This window comes from Tupaia chinensis, unplaced genomic scaffold (genome assembly GCF_000334495.1).
Source record: "Tupaia chinensis unplaced genomic scaffold, TupChi_1.0 Scaffold000029_1, whole genome shotgun sequence".
Classification (NCBI taxonomy): Eukaryota; Metazoa; Chordata; class Mammalia; order Scandentia; family Tupaiidae; genus Tupaia; species Tupaia belangeri.
Genome location: NW_006159459.1, coordinates 169,021 through 185,308, shown reverse-complemented (window position 1 = coordinate 185,308; position 16,288 = coordinate 169,021). Strand labels below are relative to the sequence as shown.

Below are 16,288 nucleotides of genomic sequence, written 5' to 3'. Positions count from 1 at the left end.
TTTTTTTTTTTTTTTTTTATAAAGACTTTATATCCTATTGATATAATGAATCTAATCATTTCCCTACTGTTTTAGACACCTTTATCTTCAAAACACTTTTCCATATTATCCATTCATAATAATTGCTAGCACTTATTGAGTCTTTATTCTGTACTATACACTTATATAATTTACTCATTTATTCTTGACCCCATGAGGGGGGTCCTCACTTTACAGATTAGCAAAAGGAGCTTCTAGAGCTTAAAAATTAAAAAGCGAATGGCTATTCAAAGCCATGTCTGTCTGAACCGAACTCACTTAGCTACCATACTCTACTGTCTCTTCTTCAGAAATATCACACTGGATCTACAGCACTCCTTTACGTGTTTAGAAATATTCCAGTGGTTCAGTTCTGAAGCCTGGTAATTCAGATAGCCAGATGACCTCATGTCCAACAGTACAGTTCAACTCTCAGACCCAGTGGCTTGATAAACATGTGGGGTACATGTGCACCCAAAATCCCGAAAGGAGAAAGAGATGGAAGAGAAGGAATTGTGGCATGACCATTCCCTTTGAGGATTTTGTCTCCTCTCCCCTATCTCTGTTTCCCTCTGCAAGCACATGTGCTCTCTAGTAAAAGAAGGAAAAAAAAGAAAGAAAGAAATATTCCATCAAAGGGACCAGCAGATGGTGTAATGGTCACATCACTGGACTCCCACGTAGTCTACTACACTTCGAGTCCTGGATCAGCGGCTTAAATTCACGCTGGGCACGTGTGGCTGCATGCCTTAAGATCCCAAGAGAAGAATGGAGGAGAAGAGTCTATAGCGTGACCATGCTCTCTGGGGGGTGATTTCTCTCTTTCTGTCTCTCTCTTTCTCTCTCTCTCTCTCTCTTTCTGATGAGCATACATGCCCTATAGCAAAAATCTCTCTTAAAAAAAATAAATATTCCAGCAAAATCTGCAGCAAAAAAAAAAAAGAAAGAAAGCAAAATCAAAACAAAGATAAATGTTAACTATCTGGCAAGTTCAGGCAGTTAAATCAGACAATCTGGTCTATAGAAATCCTATTTTGATTTTCGTTTTGTTTTTAAAGAGGTATCATGCTCCTTAGGCCACCTGGTCCAGGACTTGAACCACGGTCGGCTATGTGGGAGTCCAGCACTCTTAACCACCATACCACCTGCTGACCCCTCACACTACAATCCTTTTACTTCTATTTCTCCATGCCAGAGGACTTGGGGCACACAGACACAAGTGCCTGTTATATTTTTCAAACTGCTGGAACCAGAGATTTGAGCTGCAGTCAGCCATGTGGGATCTGGCTCTTTCTGCACAGGGCCTAACCACTGCCCTACAGTGCTGACCCAGAAATGCTGATTTTGACACGAATATTTTGGTCAGGACTGCCACTTCCACTGCAGAACTGTCACCTGCTCTGCATCACAGGCAATGATGCCCACACAGAGAGCTTTGGCCTTTTTGTCTCCCCATCACTAAAAAATGGCAGGTATGCAAACAGAGTTGAAATCCTTACTCATTTTTCCCCTTTTTTCTTTTCCTTTGCTCACCTTTTTTATTCCTTCGCTCACTAATATTTTTAAGAGATATTTTTGCTATAGTGCATGTGAGCTCACCAGAGAGAGAGAGAGACAGAAAGCAAGAAATCACCCCCCAGGGGAATGGCCACACTACAATCCCTCCTCCTTCATTCTCCTCTCAGGATCTTGGGCATGCATGCTCACGTACCCAGCATGAGTTTTAGGCCGCTGGATCCAGGACTCGAACTGTGGTCAACTACATGGGAGTCCAGCAACGTAACCATTACACCATCTGCTGGTCTCTCATGAAACATTTTAATGCCCTTTTTTTCCTTCAGTGTATATGCATATCTCAGGAATGCAGACAGGGATATATAGACAGCAAGCTGTGACAGAGTCCTCAGCACATTGTTGAGTACTGTGCTAACTGCTCTGCAGGGTCATCCTGAAGAAGCTGAGGGAAGTACTGTTAAGTACCTAATTCCATAGTTGAGGGAACAGAAAGAGGCAAACGCTAAGCAGTCAGCAAGTAGCGAAGCTAGGACTCAAACTCAGGCAGTCTCCAAAGCCAGGGCAGCACCTCCAAGGATTCTCTTTGTACTAAGGACGAAGTGGTCACACCTCATCCCTTCCCCAGAGAAATGCCACAGGGTGCTGGCAAGGGAAAAGCTGCAAATGGCCACAGATATCCCTGCCTCACGATATATGTCTTCATTATTAAAGTTGGTAAATGTTCATTACAACATTATTGTCCCATTTTCTTCTCTCCTGCTCCTCAGAGCATATCCTCATTTCTACCTCTAAGAAACTATAAAAGGAAAAAGGTTCTCTATAACGAACACATGAGAAATTGTCATTCAGAATTTCACTCAGGTCTCCAGAATGCTAAACCAACAAAACCCTTATTCCCATTTCTTCAATTTCTTACTCAGATCCCAGGGTTCGAAAGACCAGATCTAAGTGAAAAGCAGTTCCTTAGCTCTCAACCTAACATGCACCAAGCTCAGAGAAAGGATGAGGTGGCCTGTGGGCACCCAGTGGGACAGTAGGCAAAGCCAAAAGGCAAATGAGTTGTTTTCCATGCAAAGTCAAAGACAGTCTTCCTGTCAACCAACCTCCTAACCCTGCCTTGGCCCTCTACCTCCACTCTGCCCTCACTCTCTCCTCCACCTCACAAGGCTTCTCCTGAAGCTCAACAAGGAAACCAAAGAAGAATAGAAACTTGAAAGGCCCTCTGGTACAGTGGGGAGGCACAATCCTCAAGAGAAGTCAAACCCCACATGGTGACTGTGGTTCAAGTCTCTGTCCTGGTCAGCCTGAAACACACCAGGCATGCACAAGGGCCCAAGGTCCAATGGCTTAGAGGACAAGAGGACGGGGATTGTGATGTAACCAAACCCTGTGGAGGATGTGTCTTTGTATTGTTCTCTCTCTCTCTCTCTCTCTCTCTCTCTCTCTCTCATGTACATGCATGAGTTCTTGCATGAATAATTTTTTTTTAATTTAAGACTAAAAACTGGAGACAGCCTAAACCAACTACCCCATTTTAAAGCATACTTTCTCTGTAGATGAGAAGGCCTCAGCAAGATGGAGAACCACATTTTATCTAAGACCAGGAACTACTTGTAAACAGCTCTCTCCTTTTTCTCTCTCATTCTAGTAAGTAACCTTTTTAAGGCATTTCTATGTGCTAGATGATATTTAGCAATAACACTATTTCATTCAAATCCTGCTTCTTGGGAAAAGACTGTACAGCTCATCTATTTATAGTATCTTTTCTTCCTACCTTATTTAAAAACAAAATTTTAGTATTAAAAATTAACATGTGAATCCAGCAGGTGGCATGGCGGTTAAGGCACCAGACTCCCACAATGGCTGACTCTGGTTTGAGTTCTGGACCTGGCAGCTTACTTTCTCACTTTCCTTTTCCTTTGGTCAAATTTTTAACAATACATAAATAACATGTAAAATTAAATAAACAAATTTTAAAATAATTAACATGCACTCATTGTAAAAAAAATTTTTCAGCCGTTTCAGATTAAAGGTAAAAGAAGTTCCTCCCCACTCCAAAGCCCAAGAATAGCTGATGTAGTAGTTTGGTGTCCTCTTCCTCCCAGGAATTTTTGTGCACATAGAAAAACACACACTCAGAAAAGTGTTTAGTTCATTCATTCTAAAATTAGGATATTGCACACACACAGTTCCACAATGTTCTTTTTGCAGCCAACATTTTTCACATACACTCCTCCACCTCAGTCCACAGACAGCAGATAGTCTTTAATAGGCCCATTACCCTTACTCCTTGGTAGAGTACTAGGAAACTGTAGTATAACTCTTTCCTGAACCCACACACCTTGCTTCATTGAATCCATATTTTAGGCTATTTATCCATATGTATATTTTTTAAAGAATTATTTATTTAACTTTATTCATTCATTTGTTTTAATTTGATCAGAGAGAGACAAAGAAAGAGAGAGAAAGTGAGAAAGCAAGCCACCAGGTCCAGGACTTGAACTGTGGTCAGCCATGTGGGAGTGTCCAGCTTCTTAACCACCATGCCACCTGCTGATCCCCATATGTATATTTTTTAACAAAACAGAGTCCTGCAGAAAAATATGTGGGTGATGTGTTCTGGGACTGTTTCTTTATTAAGCTTATTCGACTCTGTTTCTTCAATTAGTAACAAATTTTCTACAGCTTCCTTAGAAAGGTTTTCTGACCAGACTCTAAATCAGTACCTAAGTCATCACTATAATCTTACCAGCTTCATTTTTCATTATAGCACTTATTGTGCCCTAATATTATATTACTGATTTGTAATTCCTCAGCTTTAGTGTAAGCTCATCAGGAACAGAGATTCATGGGTACATGTGCATGCTTGCCTAAAATCCAAAAGGAGAGTGGAGGAGAAGGGACTGCAGCATGGCCATCCCTCTCAGGGGCAGTGATTTCTCACTTTCTCTCTCCCCCACCCCCCTTCCCTGGCTCTCTCTTTCTACCAAGCACACACGCCCTATAGCAAAAAAAAAACAAAACAGAAATTCAGCTGTTTTGTTTGCTGCTCTATCCCAATGCTAGTAAAGGGTAAGTGTTCAAAAATATTTACTGGATAAATAACCATACAACCCTGACATATGGAAATGTATCCCTTCCTGAAATTCTTCATGTCCAGGTCGAAGATATATACATGAGTGTGTGTACAGGTATGTATGAGTGTATGAGTGTGTGTATGTGTGTTTGTGTAGCTCTCATAAGAAGTAAATATAACACAATTTGAAAATGATAGCACCAATAGCCCAAAGAGCCAATTCATCAGTGTGGATTGTACTTCAGATGTATAAGACTGGTGAAACTGGATGGAACTTGAGGCAATGTTCTAGCAGGTCTCAGAGCTATCAGTTCGTAATTTCTCCCCCACTGACAGTCTTTCCACTCATATCAGACAAGGGCTGTTTTTGACTTTTTGTCACTTATGTTATATAAATCCTCCCTCAAGCACTATTAAAATCCTCTCTTTTACATGACAGTTTACTTATTCTGTCAGATCATAAAAACCATCAGTGGATATTAGACAAGTAAATGATAAGCTTATCATTAGGCCGAGCTAGTCATGTACTATTTTTCTTGTTATATACATCATTATATTGGCTGTTGTATCTAGTGCTGAATGCAAAAATGTTAAGCATGAGCTCACCTGTCATTCCGAAAGATCTTTGGTAGATACCTTCTGGGGAACCACATGGCCAGAGCACACATCAGAACCCAAAGAATTGCAAGTTCATCAAGCATCTGACCCAGAAAACTCAGAGTTGCATGGAAGTAGACAGATCCAATTCCTAGAATCAATTACAACCAATTAAAAAAAAAAAAGTCACCAAAGAAGAGACTCACAAATTCAACACACAGTGTAAGGATAGCCCTTTCACCAACTGCTATCACAACCACCAGATCACTCTATCTCTCTGAAAAAGAAACTCACACCACCCAGGCATGTAGACCTCAAACCTTTCTAAAGAGGATTTTAAGCAGGGCCCAAATATCAGCACATTAGAACTTTAATCATTTTACAGTTGAACATATTCTGTCTTCATCCACTGAGCCTTTAAGGAAAAATCGGTAAACGAAAGTCAACCTTCTCTCACTGTGAAGAATTCCAAACCTGTCTGTGGGAGGAAATGGTAATTATACAAGTATTTCTCAGAACAATGAGAGATCAAACATCTATTTTTTTTTTTTAAAGTCCATTTGAAACCACAGTCTCTCCAGAGTTCAGTTGTTTCCCATGACTTTCTTCAGATGTTCTCAGAAAATTGCCCTGGCATGACACCAGTAGCTATTACACAAATAAAAGTCTCCACTGCAAGTAAGCGATAGCTACTGCCCACCTTGTCCCCAAGCCTGCATTCAAAAGAGTCCTTGGGGCATCAAGCAAGTGAAAACGTGGGCTAAGACGTCAAAGTGACTTTGGTTTACAAAACATTATGTTCGAAGGGGACAGGAAGTGTGCAGAATCCCATTTCCTCCCTTTCAGTCCACGTTCCCAAACAAGTCCACTTACCCACTACAACTAAAAGAGTCCATATTAAGTAGATGCCACTGTTGAAGCATGTTGCATACTGACGAAACAAGCACATGCAGATGGGCGGTAAAATGAAAAACAAGACGTTGCTGATCTGGGGGAAAAATGTAGAACGAAAGATGAATATTAAATAAAAGGCAAAAAATAAAGCAGCATGCTCAACTGTGTCCTTTTGCAAACTGGGATGAATGTGGTCACACATTTTGCTTAAGTTCTTGTACTTTTTTTTTTTTTTTTAAGTTTTTTGCCATAGGGCACATGTGCTCACCAGGAAGGAAAGAGACAGAGAGAGAGAGAGAGGGAAAGTGAGAAATAATCCCCACAAGGGTGATGGCCACTCCTCAACCCCTTCTCTTCTATTCTTCTCCAGATTTATGGGTATGTGTGCACCCACTGTGAGTTTCAAGCTGCCAAGTCAGGGACATGAACCTGTGGTCAGTCATGTGGGAGTCCAGCATCATAACCACTACGCCACCTGCGTGCATCAAGTTCTTGTACTTTTTAAATTACAGATACACAACCAAGAAAACTTCAACCTTGGGACCAGCAGTTAGCGTAATGGCTATGTCGTTGGACTCCCACGTAGTTGACTGTGGTTTGAGTCCCGGACCCGGCGGCTTAAATTCATGCTGGGCGCGTGTGCGTGCATGCCCAAGATCCCGAGAGGAGAATGGAGAAGAAGGGAATGCGGCGTGGCCATCCCCCCTGGGGGGTGATTTCTCGCTTTCTGTCTCTCTGTCTCTCTCTGTCTGTCTGGTGAGCGCACGCGCCCTATAGCAAAAGCCTCTCCCCCCCCAAAAAAAAAGAAAAAAAAGATAAAAAATTAAAAAAAAAAAAAACCAATAACAATTCAACCTTCATTCCTTTTTTTTTTCTTTTTTTTGGGAGAGATTTTTTTGTTATAGGGCAAGAGAGAGACAGAGACAGAGAGACAGAAAGTGAGAAATCACCCCCCCAGGGGGGATGGCCATGCCGCAATCCCTTCTCCTCCATTCTCCTCTCGGGATCTTGGGCACACATACACATGCGCCCGGCCTGCGTTTAAGCCGCCGGGTCCGGGACTCAAACCACAGTCGACTACGTGGGAGTCCAGCGACATAGCCATTATGCTAACTGCTGGTCCTTCAACCTTTATTCTTTAATGACTGACCATTAAGGGCAACCCTTGCCACCTGTTTGATAGTAGCTGTAAACACTACAATCTATGAAAACTCTTAAGGTTCCTCTCTTGACAAAAAAAACTCATAACTCTTCTTTCTTTTCTACATAGATTAATTAGGAAGCATTCTAATTTATTTGAACTTACATTTCTAAAGAAAAAGCCTATACTAAATAATGTTAAAAAAAAAACCACACAGTTTAATGAAGGGGTAAGGAGGATTAGACATATTCCATCTTCTATTGGCTTTTTGTTTGTTTTTGTTTTGTTTTCTTGAGAGGTTTTTGCTATAGGGTACATGTGCTCGCCAGAAAGACAGAGAGAGAGAGAGAGAGACAGAAAGCAAGAAATCATCCCACAGGAGGGATGGCCAAACCATAATCCCTTCTTCTCTATTTTCCTCTGGGGATCTTGAGCATGCACACACATGCACCCAGTATAAGTTTAAGCCACTGGTCTGGGACTCAAAAGGCGGTCAACTACATGGAAATCCAGTGACGCAGCCATTACACCATCTGCTGGTCCCCTTCCATTAGTTTTTCATCAACAATGTAGGCCTTTTCCCTTGGGCTCTGCTGAATTTTCCTCCTAGCTGCCCTTTTTCAGTTTTCTCACCCCAACCAAAACCCATTTTTAGGTAAAGATCAAATCTGTTAAGTTCTTTCCCAGCTTTAAAATGTTATCATCTTATCTTCCTGACTTTAGTATGGATAAAGCCATTTTGTAGTATCTCCTGGAGGCATTCATCTTTTTAAAAAAAATGTAATAGTATATCACATTTAATACAATATATTCAAAATATTATCACTTGAACATATAAATCACTATTAAAATATCATTAAGAGAGGGACCAGCAGATGGCATAGTGGTTAAGGTGCTGGACTCCAACATAGCAGACTGCGGATCAAGTCCTGGACCTGATGGCTTGCTTTCTCACTTTCCCTCTTGCTCTCTCTCTCTGTCTCTATTTGGTCAAATTAAAATAAATGAATAAATTTTAAAAATATTAAGAGATAAAGGAGGACTTCAAAATGTTGATGAGAAATAGATTAAAGTATGAGTTCATTTTGGTGCAAAAAAAAATTGAATTCCAGGCATACTTTTTAAAAACATTTTTTCCATAAATGTTTGGAAGACCCCCTCATATTTTACATTCTTTTGTTTATACTAAGGCTTTAAAATTCAGTGTAAATTTCACTCTTATAGCAAGTCTCAAGGTGAGCTAGCAGTTCCTGCACTCTCTGAGCCACATGTGACAAGTGACTGCCATACTGGATTAGGGATAGGGTAGCAGAGGGTCTACAGAAAAAGACTAAAAACAAGCAAATAAACAAAAACAATCTGGAGATAGGTGGATGAAGTAGACAAAGTCTGGAAGACAAGAGCATGGGGCTTTCAGAAGAAAGGAGTGGTCATTTGTATCAGACAGTAGAGAAAGGTCACTTAAATGAGGCTCCGAAGAACCACAAGGATAGGTACCTGAACTGAACTGAAGGTCAGGGCCACTGAAAAATGGCTAAACTGCTTGCATCTGTAGCTCTTTCCACTGCCTTTGGCTGATTTTCACCTCTAATCCACCCAACCACATTCTGACCTCCTTGGCTTAACTCTTTAATTGGTATCTAAAAATAATGAAATGCTTCACACACTGTGCATATATGACCCATTACATTATTTAAACATGGCTTTTGTTTTGTTAAACACAGAAAATAAAGGGGGAGAGGGAAGAGACAAAGGGGGACAAAGAGGAAACAGAGGAGACAGGAGATGAAGAGGGACAAGGAGAAGAGCAATGAAATTGTTATACCATGGCTGACTTGAGACCTTCCTTGTCTTTCTCCCCTCGTATGTGTGAATGTGTTCTCTTTGTAAGAAAGGAGTACAATTCAAAGCTTACGTTCTCCTTTTTTGGGGGAGAGGGTAGAGGTTTTTGCTATAGGGTGCATGAGCTCACCAGAAAGACAGAGAGAGACAGAGAGACAGAAAGCAAGAAATCATGCCCCAGGGGGGATGGTCACGCTGCAATCCCTTCTCCTCCCTTCTCCCCTTGGGATCTTGGGCATGCACGCACATACTCTCGCCATGAGTTTAAGCCACCGGGTCCGGGACTCGAACCATGGTCAACTACATGAGAGTCCAGTGACATAGCCATCACCCCAACTGCTGGTCACAGAAGCTTAAGTTCTCCTTTCTACCTCCTCCCAGAAATAACTGTTCTAGATTCTTAGTCAAGTCATTTTTTCTGCATTTACATGAACACACACATACATATGCCACATCTTCTAACATTATCATTTTGCATCTTCCTTTTCTCATTCAACAATATGTCTGCAAACCTCTTCATCTTAGTTAATACAGATTTACCTCATCTGCTCTGAGCCCTGCAAATGGCAGCAGTTCATTTAGCCACTTTCTAGTAAAATGAGCACCAAGTCACAGTCCACCTACAAAGTTGGAAACTGTAACACAATTTGATTTTTACCCCAGTTTGTCTTTATTACTTCAAATTCTCCCAGTCTGCCTGGCTTCAGCCAAGTCCAACTACCTACTACCAGTGATCCTATGAATGGTTTTATCAGTTTATATTTCCTCTAGTAAGGTACACATTCCCACATTTAAGTGTATGTGTATATTATCACAAAATTATGATGCATTATCTTTTTTATTTTTTTAACTGTCTTAAATTGCCGGAGGGCACATGCACTCACCAGACAGAGAAAGGGACAAAGCACCCCTACCCTCCACCAGGATGCCACACTCCCTTCCATTTCTCCATCCCATTGGGATTTGGGGCACCCATGCACACGTCTGGCAGTTTTTCAAAACACTAGCCAGAATCCAAACCACATGGCCAGTTATGTGGGCTCCAGCTCCCTTAACCATTAGATAAAAGGCCGATACCCAACCGTTACGATTTTTTTCATTTGCACTCCCCAGAGAGACACAGAAAAAGAAAGGGGAAAAGAAAGTGAGAAAGCACCCCTCATGGGGAACAGCATGCCACAATCCCTTCTTCTCCATTTCTCCTTTCAAGATTTTGGCTGCACATGCACATACCCCAGAGTCTTTAAAGCCACTGGTTCTGCAACCAGAATCATGGACTCAGTCATGTGAGATCCAGCTACCTGAACCAAACCACACCATTGGCTGGCCCCACACATTATTATTGTTTCTTCTTTTTTTAAGAGAAGTTTTTGCCATAGGGCATGTGTGCTCGCCAGAAAGACAGAGAGAGACAGAGAGACAGAAAGCGAGAAATCATCCCCCAGGGGTTAGGGCCAGGCTGCAATCCCTTCTCCTCCATTCTCCTCTTGGGATCTTGGGCACGCACGCCCATGTGCCTGGCGTGAGTTTTAAGCCACCGGGTCCGGGACTCAAACCGCAGTTGACTACATGGGAGTCCAGCGACATAGCCATTATGCTAACTGCTGGTCCCCCCACACATTATTTCTGAATGCACATATAAGAAGCATCATTTACAAGCACTATGTGACACAGACTCCAAATGCTACTGAATTACATTACTACTTCTGTACAGTCCATCAGCCATGGCTTGCTGGCCTTTATGATTTCTAATTCAATGTATCAACATACGGAAAGAAAAAGGGAGACTCCCCTGAAGGCAAAAAGTGGAGATAATGTCAAAGAAATACAAAGAAACAAATGAGTAGAAGTAGTGGTTAAAAGTAGACCTGGGCCAGCTCCAGGACCTGTGGATCCCACATGGCCAGTTGCATGGTTTGAGTCCCAGACAGGGACTTGAGAAACACACCAGGCACATGTGCCCAAAATCCCAAAAGAAGGGAGAGAGATGGAGGAGAAGGGATTGCAGCATGACCATTCCCCATAGGAGTGTGGGTGCTTTCTCCCCTCTATCTTTCTCTGTCTCTCTCTCTCTCTCTGCTGAGCACACATGCCCTCTAGCCATAAAATAAATAAAAATTCTAAAATTAAACGACAGGGATAGCCAGTGGTGTAGTGGTCAGGGCAGCTAGATCTCACATGTCTGACTGCACGGTTTGAGTCACAGACCCGGTGGCCTGAAAGGCACACAGGACGTGTGTGAGCATGCCCAAAGTCCCAAAAGAGAATGGAGGAAAAGAGAATATAAATATAGTGTAACCATCCCCCACGTGTGTGTGTGTGCTTTTTCACTTTCCCTTTCTCTTTCTGTCTTTATGGTGTGTGTACATTCTCTCTAGCTAACTTGGGGGTGGGGAGGGGAAGACTCAATAGCTCCATCTCTACTGAGAAATGAAACTTGCCTTCAAAATAGTGTAGGTCAGGGGGCCAGAAGATAGTGTAGTGGTTATGTCACTGGACTCCCACATGGCTGACAGGAGTTTGAGTCCTGGGCCCAGTGGCTTGAAAATCATGCTGGGCACACGTGTATGTGTACCCAAGATCCCAGGAGGAGAATGAAGGAGAAGGGATTGTGGTGTGGCCATCTCCCCATCCAGTGGGTGATTTTCCACTTTCCCTCTAGCTGTCTTTGTCTTTCTCTCCAGCAAGTGCACATGCCCTAAAGAAAAAACCTCTAAAAATTAAAAGAATATGTAAGTCAGGGCCAGCCCATGGCTTACCAGTTAAGGGAGCCATATCCCCATGCCTGGCCATGGTTCAAATCCTGCCTCCAGCATCTTGGAAAATATACCAGGCATGTGTGCATACATGCCCCAAATCCCAACAGGATGGAGAAATGAAAGAGAAAGGATTGTGGCATGACCATGCACCCATTGGTGGATGTTCTCTGTCTCTGTCTCTATGTCTGTCTCTCCCTCTCTCATGCACACACCCTCCTGACAATTAAAAAATTTGAAGTTGTGTGGATCACTGAAATTGTTGACTAGTTCAGCCCAGGATGTTTTTAAGAGCCTAATGATGGATTATCCTTCGGAAAATTGGTTTGTTTAATCCTTACAGATAGATTTTTTTTCCAATTAAAAGGAAACTACAATTTCAAAATGTATTATTTCCTTAGAAACTTCCTCATTCTGTGAATCTCTATGTGATATTTGCTCCAAAATAATCTCATGAACACACTGCAGTTTCATCCTGAGGCATGTGAAATTGCACCTTCCCAGGGAGAGAGTAAATATGACAGAACAGGCTGTAAGTTTTCTCAACAGTAGGTACACAAACAGTTAAGGACATTTGCCTTGGCCGAAGGGATTTCCATGGGTCTTAATTTTATGCCAATTCCTATCTACCCACTCCACTGTTCCATTCCTGCCTCTGGGCTGACCAAATGTCAGGGAGGTTTCCAGACCATGGGACTTTCAGTTCAGGAAGCTTTCAGGCAAAAACTAGGGTAAGTTTGGTCAACCTAATCAGAAAGGTTCTTGTAAAAGTCCCCACCTAGTCCCCACAGTACACTAACTGCATGCAGAGTACTAGTAACACCTTCAGTAACTTGCACACACCTCTGTTATGGTCCTCACCACCCAGGTGATTGTTTACAGATCTGGTCTCTGTGACTGGTGCACAGCAGTTGGCAGGTAAATACTCAGACAGACAGACAGGTAGGTAACTGGACTCTGCCCTGCAGAAAACTAGATCCTGGGCCATGGGCTTTGGCATATGGAGAGCTCTGCTTTGCTTATCAGAAAGAGAAGTAACAGACTGGGGTTGATTATATATATGTATTTTGCTTCAAGACTTTTTTCAGCACCAGTTGATTTCCTTCTGTCACCCTGAGTCACTGCTCAACAACAAAGTCCCCAAAGACCAAGCCCAATTTTTAGAAGGCAGACTCAACTTTTCTGCAAAGTGGCTAGGTCTGTGTGACAAGGACCTTAAAATTTAAAACATCAAAAGGGCTAGCTCTGTGGTACAGTGGTAATGCCCTGCTCAAGAAGCTAGATCCCAGATTCAGGGGACCATGGTTCAAGTTCTTGGCCCAGTCACCCTGAAACACATCAGCACTCACACAAGCGCCCAAAATCCTATGGGCTAGAAGACTGGAGAGGAGGATTGTGGTGTACACAGACCCCGTAGAAGATGCTCATATCTCTATGTCTCTCTCTCTCACTTTCTCTCTCTCACACAAGTGCACGCACGTGCTCTATAATTAATTTTAAAATACTTTTAAGTATACAAAGAAACACAACTCAATAAAACTCATATGTAGAAGAAACAGTGTAAAATAAGCACAAGAAAAGACTGAAAAGAAATGATACATTCTTAGAAGAGGTGTTTGGATTTGGTAAAGCAGATGTTGGTGACAAGGTCTGAGGCAATAGAGATATGCAGAACCCAAGAACAAAATGCTCTGGACACCCACTCAGAGTCGGTGGCAGTTTAATCAGCGTAAGAGAGCCATCTTTGTAGAGTCAAATGGACCAGGTTCTATGTCCAGCCTACTGTGAGTACAGAGTACCCAGCAGAGCCTCAGCACACGGTAAACAGCTACTGGTAGCCAGTGCTGACTGAAGTACTCGTGACGTGTTACTCCTAAGATCTGCGAAGAAGATTCTAGATCCCTCTCACAGTCTTTTCTTGATTCAACACTGTCGATTCCTTTAAGTTTTTTTCAAATTGTTAGTGACTGCTAGTTTTTTATAAAATGGAAATTAGACCTGCTCCCTTATGAGGATTTAAGATGTTTACCAGGTAGTTGTAGTTCACGGTCCTCCTCAGTACTGGAATGAGATAGGCACAGGCATGGTCTTTGCTAAGAATCATAAGCTAACAGGGCTATGGGAACAGAGGGGAAGAAATTATTTTTGCTAGTCTTTGGACCATACACTCAACAAAATTAGGAGACCAACTATAGGTTTTTGCCATAGGGTGGGTGCCACCACACTCTAGGAGACCAACTATACTTCTTGGAGACCTTAAACTCCGTGCTTTGCCAGACCAAATCCTGTAGTTCACAAGTATTCCAAGGAAAAAGGTCCATCAGATGGACCAGAACCAGCCACGGACACTGCAGGTAAAGATGACCAGATCATTTCTAGAAGACTTTGGCAGTCACTACAGAACTCCAAAGGGACTAGATTAAAAGTAATGAATGACAAGATAAACTCTCCCCCCCTTATCCAGCACCCTTGGCTTGTTTGAAGCAGCTTTATACTTGCTTTTTGGGCCTAAACTGCCAGGCCTAGCCCTCTCTGCAGGCCTACGCGGATAACTACCTTGCCAAGTACGTGAGAACCTGTCACCAAGCTATCACTCTTCTCTTTAACTCTGGTGAAACCCTTAATGTTTCACAGATTCACTTACAAGCAGAGATTCTAGTTACCACTGCTGCTTCTCCTTGTTGAAAGTATCCAGCCTTAGGGTCGGCCAGTGGCGTAGCAGATAAAGATGCTGGATTCCCACATGGCTGACCACAGTTTGAGTCCAAGATCTAGTGGCTTGCTTTCTCCCCTTCCCTCTGTCTCTCTGGTCAAATTAATAATAACAGAATTAAATAAATAAATCTTTAAAAAATGAAAGTACCCAGCCCTGCTCCAGCTCATCCACTGAGTGACCCGTCTATACCTGAGAACATGCTCCCTAAGGTTGTATAACAGATAAGGGGTGGCCACTTCCACCATGGGTGTCTTTCACAATATCGATGGACAGCAGAAGACAAGGTTTTCCTGAGGAACTAAGTTGGTCATTAAAAAAAAAAAAAAAGCAGGGGGCCAGCACATGGAGTAATGGTTATGTCACTGGACTGCCACATGGCGACCGCAGTTCTAGTCCCGGACCCAGTGGCTTGAAACTCATGCTGGGTATGTGTGCATGTGTGCCCAAGATCCCAGGAGGAGGATGGAAGAGAAAGGACTGCAGCATGGCCAGCACTCCAGTGATTGCTTTCTCAACTTCCTTCTCACTGTCTCTGTCTCTCTTTCTCTCTGGAGCGTACACAGCACCCTAAGGCAAAAACCTTTACCAAAAAAAAAAAGGGCGGCAGCAGCAGGAGTGTTGTGTAGACGACAGCCATGGATTTCAGCACTGAGAGGAGGGAGAGTGGAGACTTCCGGACTGTGACCCTAGTCATGCCAGAAATGTGGATACAACAGCTGCCTCAAGAGCCCGGTTTTCTCATCATACAAATTAAAAGACAAGGACTGGATCATCTGAGATTCCTCTGGGCAATAAACAGTTGATTCCTGCCAAGGATGCAGTCCTGTCAAGCAAATCCAAGGCTAAAAAATCCTAAATAACAACCTCAAATTCACAGTGACTCAAATCAGGAGTTCCTGTTTACTGTGTTTGGACAGTGAAATGATAAGCCACAGAAATGACCCTGCAAAGCCTTACATTTACACCAGAATCTTGAGCCATGGGTACAGCAAAAAAAAGGAGGCGATTCCTCTCACAGCTGTGACTTTTCCCTCAAAATACACAGGACTCTATGGTGGGGAGGTTTCTGCTTGGCCACAGCTAGTCACCCAGACAAGTCCAGAAAACCTGCTCAGTATCACTCCCAAACTTGAACCTCAGATTTAAGACCTGGAGAGGAAACAGATCTGGAGGAGCTGAATTAGAAACTGGCTCCAGAATAAATACTAAAAGCAAGAGGGGGAAAAAAGTAATAGTAATTTACTTGATTCTAGACAAAAATAATTCGACCATATTGAAAGCAAGGCAAGTCAGCCTAGTAAGAATGGACCCGCCCCTGAAACCTGCTTGGGGCTTCTCCTTTCCGTGTACTCCCAGAGCAGGTATTCAGGGCAAAAAACGCACAATGCGACCCAAGTGCGTCACGCCACAGAGATCCTAAGGGAGGAAGGGAGTTGTCTCGGCGGGTCCACTGCCCCCAACTGACCCGAACAGGGAAAATGGACTGACATGGATCCCTGGTTGGACAATAGGGCCATCAGAAGGAAATGACAGGAGGAGGAGGAGGATGAGCCCAGACACCAGGAATATGGGCAGGAGAGGACAGATGGAGAACTGGAAAAGGCGAGCAGAGAAGGGGGCGTGGATCGACTCTGGCCCTGGAGAAGGAATGCCCCAGATACAAGCAGACATCCACATCCAGCTTGCAGGCGCTTAGGCTCCTGGGGACAGTCCCTCCCGCCCGCCGGCCCTCC

The 16,288-nt window shown here is 43.0% G+C and overlaps 1 protein-coding gene across 4 annotated transcripts in view; it reads right to left on the bottom strand.

Moving 5' to 3' along the window:
- ACER2 (alkaline ceramidase 2) overlaps positions 1-16,288 on the bottom strand; it is a 64,227-nt gene that overhangs the window by 27,583 nt on the left and 20,356 nt on the right. For all 4 annotated transcript variants that reach the window (XM_027771250.1, XM_027771247.1, XM_027771245.1 and 1 more), the window contains 2 exons: positions 6,080-6,194; positions 5,216-5,357 (listed from right to left, as the gene is read on the bottom strand). In XM_027771250.1, the coding sequence (XP_027627051.1) occupies positions 5,216-5,357; positions 6,080-6,194 (257 nt within the window). The remainder of the gene's footprint in view (positions 1-5,215; positions 5,358-6,079; positions 6,195-16,288) is intronic.